Source organism: Suncus etruscus, chromosome 8 (assembly GCF_024139225.1).
Source record: "Suncus etruscus isolate mSunEtr1 chromosome 8, mSunEtr1.pri.cur, whole genome shotgun sequence".
Lineage (NCBI taxonomy): Eukaryota > Metazoa > Chordata > Mammalia > Eulipotyphla > Soricidae > Suncus > Suncus etruscus.
Window position 1 is genome coordinate 69,122,820 of NC_064855.1, and position 14,301 is coordinate 69,137,120.

At 35.8% G+C, this 14,301-nt stretch overlaps 1 protein-coding gene across 1 annotated transcript; it reads right to left on the minus strand.

Moving 5' to 3' along the window:
- Nucleotides 1-3,607: 3,607 nt before the first annotated feature.
- On the minus strand, nucleotides 3,608-10,400 carry FAM216B (family with sequence similarity 216 member B). Its single transcript, XM_049778864.1, has 3 exons — nucleotides 10,300-10,400; nucleotides 6,417-6,537; nucleotides 3,608-3,838 (listed from the first exon to the last, which is right to left on the minus strand). The coding sequence occupies exons 1-3, from the start codon at nucleotides 10,396-10,398 to the stop codon at nucleotides 3,654-3,656; spliced, it is 405 nt and encodes a 134-aa protein (XP_049634821.1). The 5' UTR covers nucleotides 10,399-10,400; the 3' UTR covers nucleotides 3,608-3,653.
- Between the last annotated feature and the right edge of the window lie 3,901 nt (nucleotides 10,401-14,301).

A 14,301-nucleotide genomic window follows, 5' to 3' on the forward strand; every position in this document is an offset into this window, starting at 1 on the left:
TCTGTAAACCAACCCTTTGAGCTATGTTTCTGGCAGAAATCATTCATTTTATACATAAGGAAACTGAAGTTCATTGAAGTTAAAATAAATTACCCCAGGAGAGAGAGCATTCTGTGCCAAAAATGACTTTGAAATATCCTATATCAAGAAGTCTAGAAACAAGTAATAATAGAGATGTGACGAGAAAAGAATGCCCCTCGATTCTCTCATGGAATAAATGTCTAATCACTATAGAAAATAATTTGGAAGTGTCTTAAAAATATTAAAAGCAGAACGTCACGTGATCTAACTATTCTATTACTTGGAATCTAACCATAGAGCACACAATAATAAAAAAGATGAATCCACACATATGTTCACTCTAGAGCTGCATACAATAGTCAAGGTCTAGGAACAACACAAGTGCTTAGCAACAATTGGATAAAGATGCAGTGTATACACATTGGAGTTACATTTAAACAGAATAGATGAAACCATGCCTTTTGATCCAAAATGAGATAAACTTGAGGGGGTCTTACTACATGTAATGTTTCAGAAGGAGAAAGATAAATACCAGATTATCACATCCAGATAGAAGAGATGATATTCAATGTGAAGAAACAGACCCATCACAAGATGGGGAAGCAGTGAATTAAAAGGGTTCAGTGGACACTGGAGAGGTGATATTGACCCTTTCATGATGGGTGTGGCTTGCCAATATGATACCCCTAAACATATACACTTTTACACTCCTTTAAGCCAATGATAGATCAGATAAACAATAATTTAAACAATAATACTGTTAAAAATTTCAATAAAGTGACTCAGTTTCTGGTTTTACTCTTTACAGTTCTGTAATCCTTGTTTATTTGAAACTGGTTACATCAAGATTATGTAGTACTACAGTGATTGACAATGTGAGTTCACATTCTGTGGACTGGAGTTCTCTGAACTACTTACAGAATAAAGTGACTATTAAAAAAACTTGAACAGTATACTTCTATTGCTTATTATCATCATTAAAATTCATCCAGTTCTCTGGCAATTATCAACAGAATAAACAACAGATTTTTTTGAGAAACATATTTTATCATTAGAGTTCCTTAGAATTGCTGGTTCATGGTGATAATGATAGAAAGAATAAGTTAGCTTTAATTATAATTTTTAAATTATTTGCGAACAAAGTGCCCAAATATCAAATGGATTAATTCTCTTACATGTCCTTGAAAACTAACTGTTCTTTCCCATCAGAAGTCTCATGGAAGACTTTTCTGAATTTTATAGTATCACAAAGTCAGAAACAAGACTGATCAGCAGAATCTTTGATTATTTCATTTTCAACAAGTGTTATGTGTTGTTTACCACAGACCAGGCACTATTATAGATGATAGTAATTTTAGGTGTAATGGTTACTGTAATGGTTATAATGTTATAAGGGTTATGAAGATAACAAGTCAAAAAATAAAGTTTGTGGTTTGGGAATTTTTGGGTTTTGGCTTTGGAGGGCCACACTTTCCAGTGCTCTAGGGCTTTCACAAGTATATTGCTCAAGTGTCACTCCCAGTAATACTCAAGGGATACTGAACTTCCAACTGCAAAACATGCATTTTAGTACTTTGAGCTATCTCCCTGGCCCTTCATAAATGTTATTAAATGTTTCAGGCTGTCCTTTTTCCTCTTTAATCATCTTTCTTAGGGTCGTCCCAGGTGAACATCTTGCTTCCAGGACCATCATCAGTTATTATCCTCATAGGTTTCAGGTTGGGGCTCTGGGTCATTATCTTTTCAGAAGAGAAAGACAGCAGCAGGACCTTCTGCACTTCTTTAGACCTATTTGTCGCTCTTCTCAGTCTGTGACATTAACCTTCCAATTGGCTTTTAAAAGCCTCTATGGAATACAAGATGCTTCTGAGATTTTTTTTTTAATGTTTGACTAGCTTTGAATAATAAGTGGCCTCCTTGATATTCTAATCACAACCTAAGACCTACAGCAAATGTCTATGCTTACCAAAATACTCAAGATAAAAGTCATACAGGTTCAAAGGGACAGAAATCCACATTATGGAAATAACAGTAAGGTTTGTAGAGATCAAATTAGGGCTAATGCAAACCTCAGTTCCTTAAGAGTGCTACCTTTAGAGCTCATCCAGTTCCATATAATGTTTTTCTTCTGTTAAGCCTACTTACCAATTTTTCTAGCTTAAGAAAATAGAGTTTATGAGTTAGGGCCAGGACTTGAAAAGGGTAAGATGCTTCTTCATGATCAAGTGAACGAATTAAAGATCAGCATTCTTAAATCTTCCTGTCAGATCAGCAGAACAATTGTTCCTCTTATTCCACTCAAAAAAGGCCATAGAAAATATCAGAACTCTTACCGGAAAATTTCAGAACCTTGGGACGAGTTTTCTGTATTTTTTAGTGATGGCAGAAAAAAACTATTATTATCATCATTGATATAATCAACAATGAGCATTTTTCTCCAGGTAAAAGCACATCTTCCTTTCAAATCATGACAATATGTCCTTGTTAGGAAATTTTATTTTCCTTCTTAATGGATTTCTTCTATAGACATGGCAAAGAAATTGATTTGAATGAGATAGGGATTGAACAAAATGAACAAAAAGAAGATGAACTAATGGCTCTTGGATTTTGACTTTATAAGCACAGATGACTAATTTTTTTCCCAGATATTCACTACTGATGGTAAAAATTTAAATATAACTACTATAAGATAATCCCATTTATCATATCATGAAATAATCACTGTTATCTCAATTTTTCTTTATTTGTATAATCATGAGTACCAAAACTATTCAAGCATTTAAGGGTGTGGAAAAATTAGAATTGAGAATCAGTTATTTTGGACTGTTTTTTTTGTTCTACTGAAAGGTGTAGTTTTAACTGTCAGGATAAGTGTGCTCAAGAATTTATGACCTGGGTCAAGGTCAATTATAGCTGTGTGAAAAGAATTCATCTTTCAGACTGCTACCAAATTTTAAGATGACTCAAAGAGAAAATTAGGCAAGAACCAGAGAGTTTGGGCTAATTTGCAAGCCTTTGCTTAAAGGGGAATAAGTGAAGGATATAAAATGTACTATCTTTTTTTTTTGTTTGTTTTTTTTGTTTTTGGGTCACACCTGGCATTGCTCAGGGGTTACTCCTGGTTGTCTGCTCAGAAATAGCTCCTGGCAGGCACAGGGGACCATATGGGACACCGGGATTCGAACCTGGTTGCTGCTGAGATGAGATGACTATGGAAGCTATGGATGCTCAGTGTTAGTCTCTGATTAATACTGTATTCTTTCAACATGCACTGTGGGTGACTTCCAGGAAATGATTAGGCAACGACAGAGGATCTGGTACCCTGTGAATGAACTATTTCCTATCATTGTTCTTGGAAATTCTTTAGAAAGGAAGGAAACCTACTTTAAAATCTTTAAAAGTCATTCTATGCATAAATTATATGGGGAGTGATAGGATTACCCTTGACCCATTTGCTGTTAAATTTTTCTACCTGTTTTTTGTTTGGGAAAGTATATATGAACAGGGAAAGACAATTTTTTCGGTGTGAAGTTTATAGTATCTATTCTCATTGAACAAATATGCCTACTAGATGCCTGGAGGGATGTATAAGCAAACTAGTCTGCTTAGTGATTATGCAAATTTCAGAGGAATCAGAGAGCTGCACTTTGAGCCCTGTTTCTAACCACACATGCAGGAAGTGTTGATGACCAGATTCTTGTCATGGCTGAAGTCTTTCGGGGGAATATTCTGTGAGGAGCTACCTTGGCTGAGGCTCTCTCAGTGGAATCTATAAGCACAGTAGCACAAGCCAAGGCTTCCCGCTGAGTAATATAACCTAGGAAAAGAAATAAGAAAAACTCTAAAGTGAACAATCTTACAAAAAACTAAGCAAATGATGCAGCAAATATTCACAACATATCTTCTATTTGGCAGTATAGAAACAATTGTGTCGTACATCCTTTATTGTCTAACTATCTTTAAAGATCTTGTTTCTTCTTTTGTCTTTCTCATTTGATAAATTAATAAAGACATAGTCATTGAGTAGCATGACAATTTACTTGAAGAGGAACTTGAGCCATGGTGAATTTGTATAACATTTGTTTATCTTAATATCAACATTTTATTCTAGCCAGACACAAACAAATACTTTCCTTTTTTTTTTTTTTTTTGGTTTTTGGGCCACACCCGGTGACGCTCAGAGGTTACTCCTGGCTATGCGCTCAGAAGTCGCTCCTGGTGTAGGGGACCATATGGGACACCGGGGGATCGAACCGTGGTCCATCCAAGGCTAGTGCAGGCAAGGCAGGCACCTTACCTCTAGCGCCACTGCCCCCCCCCCCTTTTTTTGGTATTTTGAAAGTGTAGCCTATGAATCATCTACTTAAAATCATTTATCTGAGGTCACTCATAAATATTTTTCTAAAAAATTAGATATTTGATTCTACTCCAAATATAATCTGAAGCAGAAATTGAAAGTTAGGCCTGGAGACTTGCATTTAAATGACTTACACAGACTTTATATGAACCAGACATTGGATAGCTCTGCTTCTACTTTCATTGAACTCTATGCAATTCTACTTTAAAAACAGTTACTAGATAATACTTCTACGGTACTTCACACATCAGTGGGAAACAGGTTCTGACATTAACTAGTTTTGCAACCCTAGTCATTTTATATATAATTTACCATTTAAAAAGTTATTTAATAACCTCAATATTCTCTTCTATAAACTATAAGAATATAAAAGCACCTAACATTTAGGTACATGCCGATTACTTAGCAAATTTTCTTGCACATAGGAAACCCTAATAGAAGAAAAATATAACTTTGTTTTTGGTTAAATTATTTTGAGTTAGACCTTCCTTTTGCAAAAATATAATCACAACAATGTAAAGTAGTATCTCCCCCTCAAGTAAAACAAGACCCCCATCCTCAAACCTAAACAAAACTTGTATCAGTTAAGAGAAGTAAGTAACATAAGGACCTGAAAGGTTTTCTAGATGAAAAATTATTTTATAATAATTATAACAATGATACTTTTTAGTAGGCTTTTACTTATATTCTGTGAAGGCTTTTGCAACCATTATTTCACTTATGACTTGTAATAGTTCACAAAGTTGGCAGAAAAAAGAAAAACAGCTGAGCCGGGGGTGAAGATGTATGATTTTTGTCGGTAATGGCCCTGACATTTACTCTCTGTATGATCTCAATCAAGTTATATCACCTGTAGTTTCCCACAATTGTACAGTAGGGAGAAAATGAGATTATATATGTAGGGCTTCTAGCAAAATGTCTGCACTGTGATAAATGTTCAAAAAATATACCTATTATTGCTCCAAGTAAACCAAGACTCAGAGTTTGCACAACCAGCATGGGGATGAGCTATGACATGAGCCTCAATCATCTGCCTAAGCCCATTGCTATTTCAATGAGGTCAGGTTCCTGTAAATCTCCAGTGCTGTTAACATTTTATAATAAACCATATTCTGACTTTTTCAGTTTTTTATTTATTTCTTTTGCCATCACTCTTATTTTTTTCCTGACGAGTAGCAGTGCATGCCTCACAAGAATGAAGTCCTGCGAGTTTAAGTTGACACTACATGACCCCACCCACCCCTACCACACAGAACTGTTAGGTAGAACCCCAAGGGTTCCCAAGCACCACAGTTTGAGGCCCTGGTGGATCTTGGCACCTTATAGTCCCAACACTGTTTTGTTTCCAGGTTCTAATTTTGAATTTGCTAGAGGCATATTACTCAGAGGGCAATGGATCTTCTGATCACTATTTGGGAGGCAACAATTAAAAGTGAGCATGTGAAGACAATATTATGAGCTTCATTTGCCTAAACACATGCTCACACACATAGAGTTACACCCATGAGCAGATCTCGTGCCATTCCTTAAACCAGCCTAGTCTGTATTGTCATGATTTGACATAAATGTTCTCTCGCTTTTCACTTATGTTTTCCTGTTCCAGGAACTTCGCTCATATTCTGATTTCTCAAAACTCTCTTAATTTTAGACATTTTTCTCTCTCTATTGTCAGAGATAATATTTCTAAAAAAATGGGTCAGGGTGGGAATTAGGGGTGGTCTATGTCTAGCCATACTGAGGTACTCCTAGTTTTGTGCTCAACTGTGACTCTTTGTAGTGGGTGGAAGCTCACCTGAGATGTTGGAGAGGAAATTGGAATTCAGCTACATTCAATACAAGTGCTTTAACCCCTTTAGTGAAAAATGATCATTTTTAAACTTGACCTGCCAACCATATTGACAAAGTTACACAATAGTAGAGGCCATGATGCTGGATCATTTATCTAGCACTTGATTTCTAAGTGTCATGATTTCCAGTGGCAATATTGGGCTTCTTTTATGAGGTGATGCGTTCAGATCAGGTAGTTAGTTATACTCACCCAGCTGCTGCTGGTGCTGAAGGCTGTGAATATAGCGGGCCTGCAGGTTCTCCCACTGGGACCTGGAGTTGTAAATCTTCACAATGCTGTATAAGTAGCGCCTCTGCCCTTGATTTAGACCCTGTCAGAACAAAGCAGGTAATTTTAATGAGTTGGTAAAATTCTGTGGGAACTAAGTATGATGTACTCAAAATTTATTTCTGCGGAGTAAGATACTTCTCTCCCACCTCCAGTAGTAATGGTGAATGGGTGATTAAAAAATAGTCCTAGGTGGAAAAAGATCCCAGAAGGTATCAACATCACCTAGCAACTTGTTAGGAAAAAATTCCCAGGCCTTGTGCAGACTTACAGAAACTTAGGGAGATGAGGCCTGCCATTCTGGATTAAAACAGTCCCTTTGCATGGTTCTGATACAAGCACAGTAAAATTTAAGAACCAGTAGATCAGAAAGGAGGAAATTTGATTAATAAAGGAAAGTGCTACAAATGTCTTTATATGGCACCCAATGTCTGAATTTATTGGAGTAATACATATATAATTTAACTTCAGTGAGAATTTGGGTTCTGATCTGTAAAAAAATAATCTATCAAGTTAAGTACAAGAAGATCAAGAAAACCTTTAGTTTAGGGATAAAGAATTAATTTTAAAATGAGGGATAGAGGCTAAAAAATAGTTCAGAAGGTAAGGAGCTTGACTTGATGCAGCCAACTCAAGTTCGATACCCGGCACCACATATGGTCCTCCAAGCCCACCAGGGGTGTTATTCCTGAATACAGAGTCACAGAGCACAGTAAGCCCTGAAGATAGTCATGTATGATCCAAGACAAACAAATTAAAACAAAGTTGGGGATATTGAAGATCTTTATGTTAGGCATTAGTTTTCAAAAGGAGTAATATTAATTTTCAAGGAATATTTGTCAATGTCTACACAAAGTATTGATTGTCATCCTTGGTGAAGTAAGTCAATGATTACTGGTCAAGGGTGCAAATGATCATCCTTCAGGTCCCTTGCAGAAAGAATTATCCAACCCAACGGGTCAAAATTTAAGATGACAGGTTTTAAGCTGAGAAAGCTCACTGCAGTCCACTGTTGAAAATGGATTTACAGAACAGAACACCAGCAGGGAGGCTATTTAGAAAGTCACCACGAAGAAGAGTTAGAGTCAGCAAAGGGTGTCAGTTAGCGAGGAAGCTTGGAGAGCAGCTGAAAGGATGACAGAGGTAGAGAGAGACAGAGAAGGAGCAGAAAAGTGGCTGCTTGAAAAAGGCTTAGCCTAGAAGCCATAAGAGGAAATATACATGGTGGTTTGGACTGTAAAATAAAGTGGCTGACTCCTGGAACTTTATCTGACTTCTTTGTGAATTTCTCTGCCATTACCCTGCAACCTTCAGACCTACCAGGTCATAGGGGTTGTAGGAGCCTGGTCAAGCTGAGAAAAGCCTCACCATCCCCCTACCAATACATTCTCTTAACATATTAAAATAACGACCACTTAGCAAAAGGAGAAGTAACCAATGTCCAACTGAACTTGTCAATTGCATTGTCCCAGGCTAAATAATTCAAAACTGAAATTTAATCTAGTGAATAATTATGTAACAAAATCTTATAATCATTGGAGCTAAAAAGTAAAGTGACTTTTATTTGTAAGACATTTAGTATGAGCTGAAATCTGTGAGTCAGACTGAACCTTAAACTTAATATAAGAATGATATTTAATGAACCTTGAACTTAATATTAGAACATATTCAGAGTAAAAGTTACAAATTAAGGTATTTGCAATTTAAAGTTTTCAAGTAAGTTTTAAAAAATATATTTTAGAAGAGATGGAATTCTTCTGTTTTGTTTTATTTTGGTTTTGGTTTTGGGCCACATCAGGCGGTGTTGAAAAGTTACTCCTGGCTCTGTGCTCAGAAATCTTACTCCTGGCAGGCTCTGGGAACCATGATGCTGGGGTCAACCTCCCTCACTGCATGCAAGGCAAATGCCCTACCCCTTTAGTATTGCTCTGGCACCAAGATGGCATTTCTAATTAAGCATTTTCAAATGATTGGGTACAATAGAAAATAAAAATTGCAAGTCAATTTTAAGTCATGGCTACAAAGTGCAACTGATATTTTCATTACACAAGATAAAATATTAAGAACATTTATTTATATTTTGTCGTTGCTTTTAGGGGGTCATATCTGTCAGTGCTCAAAGGTTATTATTCTTGGTTCTGAGCTCAGGAATCACTCTTGGTGCTCAGGAGACCATATTGGATGCCAGGGATCAAACACAGGTCAGTCACAAGCAAAACAAACACCCTACCTGCTATATTATTGCTCTAATCCCAATTTTGGTTTTAATTTGCAAGAAAAAAATAAATCTACTTATTTTTCCTAGCTAATGTCTCAACTTTCTAAATAATAAACAATAAGTAAACTTTCTTATCTTGTTGCTTACTCTTCCTCAAGGACCAGAAAGGTCTAACATTTTAATAGAATTAAGAGAATGATGTTAACTGATTTTGATCAAAGGTAGTAAAACTAGCTGTCTAACAGGGAGTAATGGTGTTGGTAATTAATGAGTTTTATATTACTCTTTCATAGGTGAGCTTTAAGAAGGGATTATACCACAGAGCTCCTGAGATGAAATGGATGTAGCATCATTAATGTACCAAAGTCCTGTGTTGGACCCATTGTTTTCCCTTATATTGTATAAACAGAAATATATCAAAAATTGACTTATAGAAAAACCAAGATTTCTAATTCCAGAGGTCTAACTTTGACAACTGCAACTGAACAGAACTTTTGGAACTATGCAGAAAGACTATAACCTAGGCTCTGTCCTAGGTTCTGAACAAAAACCAAGACCACTAATTACAGAAAACTGATTACAACAGTGATGGAACAAAACTCCTAGAACCATAATGAAAAACTCTCTCCTAGCCTTCACTCTATGACCTACACAAATAACAAAATCTCCAGCTACAAAGGCGGCTATCATCACCCACATCTGAGTGGAGAGTTTCTTGGCACCATAAAAAAGACCTTGGGGTGTGCAAATGAGTGAGCATGGAGCTGGTAGTTGTTCCCATGGCAGTATGCTTCAACGGCAAGAAACCCTGTATCTCTTAGGCTGTAATTTTCCCTATATTTACTGTGCCTATGGGAGAAGAAGAAGGAGGAAGATGAGGAGGAGGAGGAGGGAGAGGAGGAGGAAGAAGAAGAAACACAACCCCTCCCTTTTTTAAGAAGTTGCTGGTATGTTTTTTGTTTTGTTTTGTTTTGTTTTGTTTTGTTTTCCCCCGTAGCTGATGGTTTTGGTTTTTGGCTTATTCTGTGTTTATTCTTTTTGTAATCTTGTTGACACTCCCTTATTCTTTTTTGTTTCTGGTTTGTCTTGTTTTACTACCTTTTTCTTCTTTTTTTTCCTTCCCTTTTCTAAACAAATATTTATAACACCTAGACAAAGTCCTCCTAGTTTTTCTCTTTTTTTGTCTTTTTTTTCTCTTTTCTTTTTTCCTTCTTCCCCCAGATGGTACCAAGGCCAGGTGGTCGAATGTTCATTTGGTGGAAAAATAAAACTGACCAGACATGAATACCAAATCCAAAGTCAACTACAACAGAATTGATACCCAATCTACAACAAGCTGTATAAGGGAGGAACAGTTTCGGGAGTAAAGGAGGGAGATGTGGGATGCATGCTGGGAACGGGGGTGAATGGAGAACAACACTGGTGGTGGGAATGCCACTCACTCATTGTCACTATGTGCCTCATATATTACTGTGAGAGAATTGTAATTCATTTTGACCACAATAAAAATTTAAAATATTTTTCAATGAAAATTTTTTTGAAAAAAAGAAAGACAAATTCCCTCCATCTGTAAATGACAAGCTATACCTTTAGTAATGAAGTGTTAGAAACCGAGAGAGGGACTTTAATGAAAGGCATCTGTGGAGCATTCCGAAGCTTCTGTTGTTTTTTCTGTTTTTCTTCCATTCTTTAACCTATGTATCCAAGGACAGCAAAAAGAACATAGAATTTCATTGTGTCCAACCAACTTGGGAAATGATCTAGGTAAAAATTAAATGAGCAAGTAAGCAGATAGATAAATTGAGGAATGTTATTATTTCAAGGGCTGAACTGTTAGGGCCTGAAGTTCTGAAGGATGTGACCACACATAAAGTAAAGCTTTATTCCATCAACCAACAAACTACAAACTGATGGATCAGAGCCACCTCCCACAGGAGCCAACCCTCTGGAGGTCACAAGCTGGGTTTGTAGTACAAGAAGCAGGAAGTTTTGACCTTTAATTTGAATGGTTACTTCTCGGTGTGTCTACGGTGTTTCACCATGTCCTTTTATGACTAGATCTAGGGCAGTATATTGTGGTTTATAAAGCCCTGACTTCTGTGTTATTATTGTTGGGATAGAATCTTAGATCTTAGAAACTTAGCCTTGTTAACCTTAAATGTAAACTTAACATTGGCTCAACAAAATGAAGTTAATTCTGCTCTAGGCTTCACAGAACAATTTTCCCACATGTTCCCATATCCCATTATTAAAGATCACCAAATTGCTTAGTCCCACACAATTTTTTCATAATAATTCAGATAATTTGTCTTTCTGCTTTATTTTTGGCAAGCTATTTATTTCTTGATAATTTTAAAGCTAATTATTTTCTTATTTGATTCTAGAACTAAGTTGAGTTTGCTTTTGAAAATTTGCAGAAATCTAAAAGCTGAAAAAGAAAACAAGATCACTTATATCCTTTCATTTTTTGGCAGGATAAATTTTATTTTTTTAAATAATAATAATACCTTTATTTAAGCACCATGGTTATAAACATGTTTGTAGTTGGGTTTTAGTCATAAAAAGTACAACCTCCTTTACCAGTGCAACCTTTCTGCTGACAATACTTCCATTTTCCTCCTCCCCACACCGTCTATAAGATTATTTATATTCTAACTATTCATACATATCTAACATTTTTATTGATTTTTCTTTGTTTCTTTTTGTTTGTTTGTTTTTGGGTCACACCTGGTGGTGCTCACTACTTACTCCTGGCTCTGTGCTCAGGAATTACCCTTGTTGGGGCTTGGAGGATCATAGGAGATGCTGGGAATTAAATCCAGTTTGGTTCCTTGCAAGTCAAATGCCCTAACTATTGAACTATCACTCCAGCCCAATTGATTTTCTTTTGTTCTTTCTCTTTGCACATCATGTTTGGTTTTAGAAAGGGAGATAAGATCTTATGAATTATACACTTTCCCAGATCATTAAATATTTCTCAAAATATGATTTTTCAATAGCTGTATATTATACCTTTATAATATTTTTTACACATTTGGATCCTTAATTTGGCAGCATTGCATTATAAAAGAAACTACTAAGTCTAATTCTTTTTTTTATGATAACAATAGAATATGTGGAAACCATATATGCTATAAGTGTCCTAAGTGTCCTTTCATGTGATTTAGGGTAAAGAACCATAGGTGGAACCAGAGAGAAATTGAAATGGTAGCACATATATTAACACTGCTAGGTGTGACCCTGGTGATCCCAGAGCAACGATCTCTCAGGATTGCAGACTGAGCTTTAGTTGGAGTGGCTCTCTTCAACCCCCAGCACTACTGGTTGTGGACCTGATAAGAAATTGAATCTGAGAGGCTAGAGCATTAGTACAGCAGGCAGGGTGCCTGCCTTGCACACAACTGGCCTAGGTTCAATTCTCGGCCTCCCATATGGTTCCCCAAGACCATATGAGAACTCCGTACTCAGTACAGAACCTGAGTACAGAGCTAGAAATAACAATACCTGAGAATCGCCTGGTGACAAAAGTCACCCCCTTACATTTTTTAATCTGAGATGTATTTTATAATTTAAAATTGACCAATCAAGGAAAAATATATTGGAAAATAGATATACAGGGTTGCTAAGATACAAAGCAGAAACACAAAGCATATTTTTCACTGCTTATTCTTTTGTCCTTATCATCAATGTCTGTCTCATTGGGCTATTTGATTGGTTGAGATCACGAACATAGGATATCCTCGTTTTATGTCAGTTCCTTCTCTTTCTCTTCTAGCCATAGGATATTATTATTTATATACCCAGGGGTACACACATCTACACACATCAGAAATACTCTAACCTGTAAGGAAACTCTGGTTCTTATTTTACAGATCTAAGGCTCAGATCTTCCAAAAGAGAAATTTATTAGAAAAATATATATGCATCCTGTTTCGATGATATATGCTTGTAGATTAAACCATAAATATTTTATTTAATATTACTTTTCCTCAGTGTGCACTTCAGAAATCATTCCAACTAAGATATACTCCTTTAATATTCTCTGTGATAGAAGTCTATATTTTTTGCTGTACTGAAATCAACTCATTATCACTCCTCCCATTTTCTGAACCCATAGTGCAGGGAATAAATATTCTTCAAATTGGAAAACTTTTTTTCTATCCAGAAATAATATAAAGAAATAAATAAAGATCTTTATTTGTGGCAAAATTATATTTACTTTTCTTAGGCTAATTTAATGCTTTATACATAATAAAGTTTGTTTAAAATGTTTCTGAGAGTTAGAAAAAGTAAGGTGCTTGATTGAATGTGTCCAACTCAGGTTTGAGCTCTAGCACCACATATGTCACTTGAGCATTACTATAAGTGATCCCTGAACATAGAGCTAGGAGTAAGACTTGAGCACCACCAGGTATGGTCTCAAAACAAGACCAATTAAGCAAAGTACTTGAAGAATTTAGAGAGGAAAAAAATCTACAAAAGAACTAATTTCTAGAATAAGAGGTTGATTGTTTTTCAAAACAACCCCCCACTTACCTCGCCTATTGTTGTCTCTGTTTTCTATAGACTCATATTTGTATTCAAAGTCATTTTCTTGAACGCTCTAGTTCTTCAGTCAGTGGTGATAGTGGGAATTCAATCTGTTGATATGCTAGTATCCCAGCAACATGGTATGAGAGGACACAAGGCAAGGGAATTTGGCAGTATGCCTTTACCTACTTTGGGCCAACATTTTGCTGCACAGTTTAACCATTTTTTTAGTATAAGTTTTATGTATAATCTAGTGCATGCCTGCAATCTTGGAGACATGATGGAGAAAAATGCATAAAGTTTGTGTCTAACACTAAGCAGATATAGTATGACCTAGAAGGTATTTCATTATATCTTAGAAAAATATTCAAGAAAGATTCAATTGATAATGTCAGCTCTGCATACAACTGTTCTTGATCTCTCAGTGGAGAATCACCAACCTCTCATATTTACTGAAAGTTTTTGATAGTCATTGGCTTTTAGAGACTCATGTTTGTGTCACATTAATTCACCAGAGGGCTTGTAATTATTTTTGAAAATTTTTTTCTGTCTGCTGGTGCTTTCTTCTTTAAATCATACAATCCATTACTCTCATCTCACTATTCTTATCTCTTCTTCTAGGGATTTGTGTTTTTCTTTTGCTATTTCTTTTTTCATTTTCTCTAGAAACCCTCCCTCTTTATACATAATATGTCAATCAAAATTAGGATTTTTAAGAAAAAAATGGAAGACTGCAGCTGTAATGCTACTATAAAGAATACAATTATTCTTATGAATCAAGTTAAAAGGATGTATGCTAATAAAGTCTATGTGAATAAGAATCCTGTGCCATTGCTTTATTCCATATAACCTTTATCCCAAATCAAATGAAGAACATATCACACCTCTAAAAATTAAAAAAATTATTTTGAACTATGAGACAGTTCTGCAGATTACCATAGTCTAATCTTACACCACCACCCCACTCTTACCTTTACATTTAGGAGTTTTTCTTTCTTCATTAGCACTAATGAGATTCCAACTCTGGGAAATGTTAATGTGATAAATAGCCTGTTACTC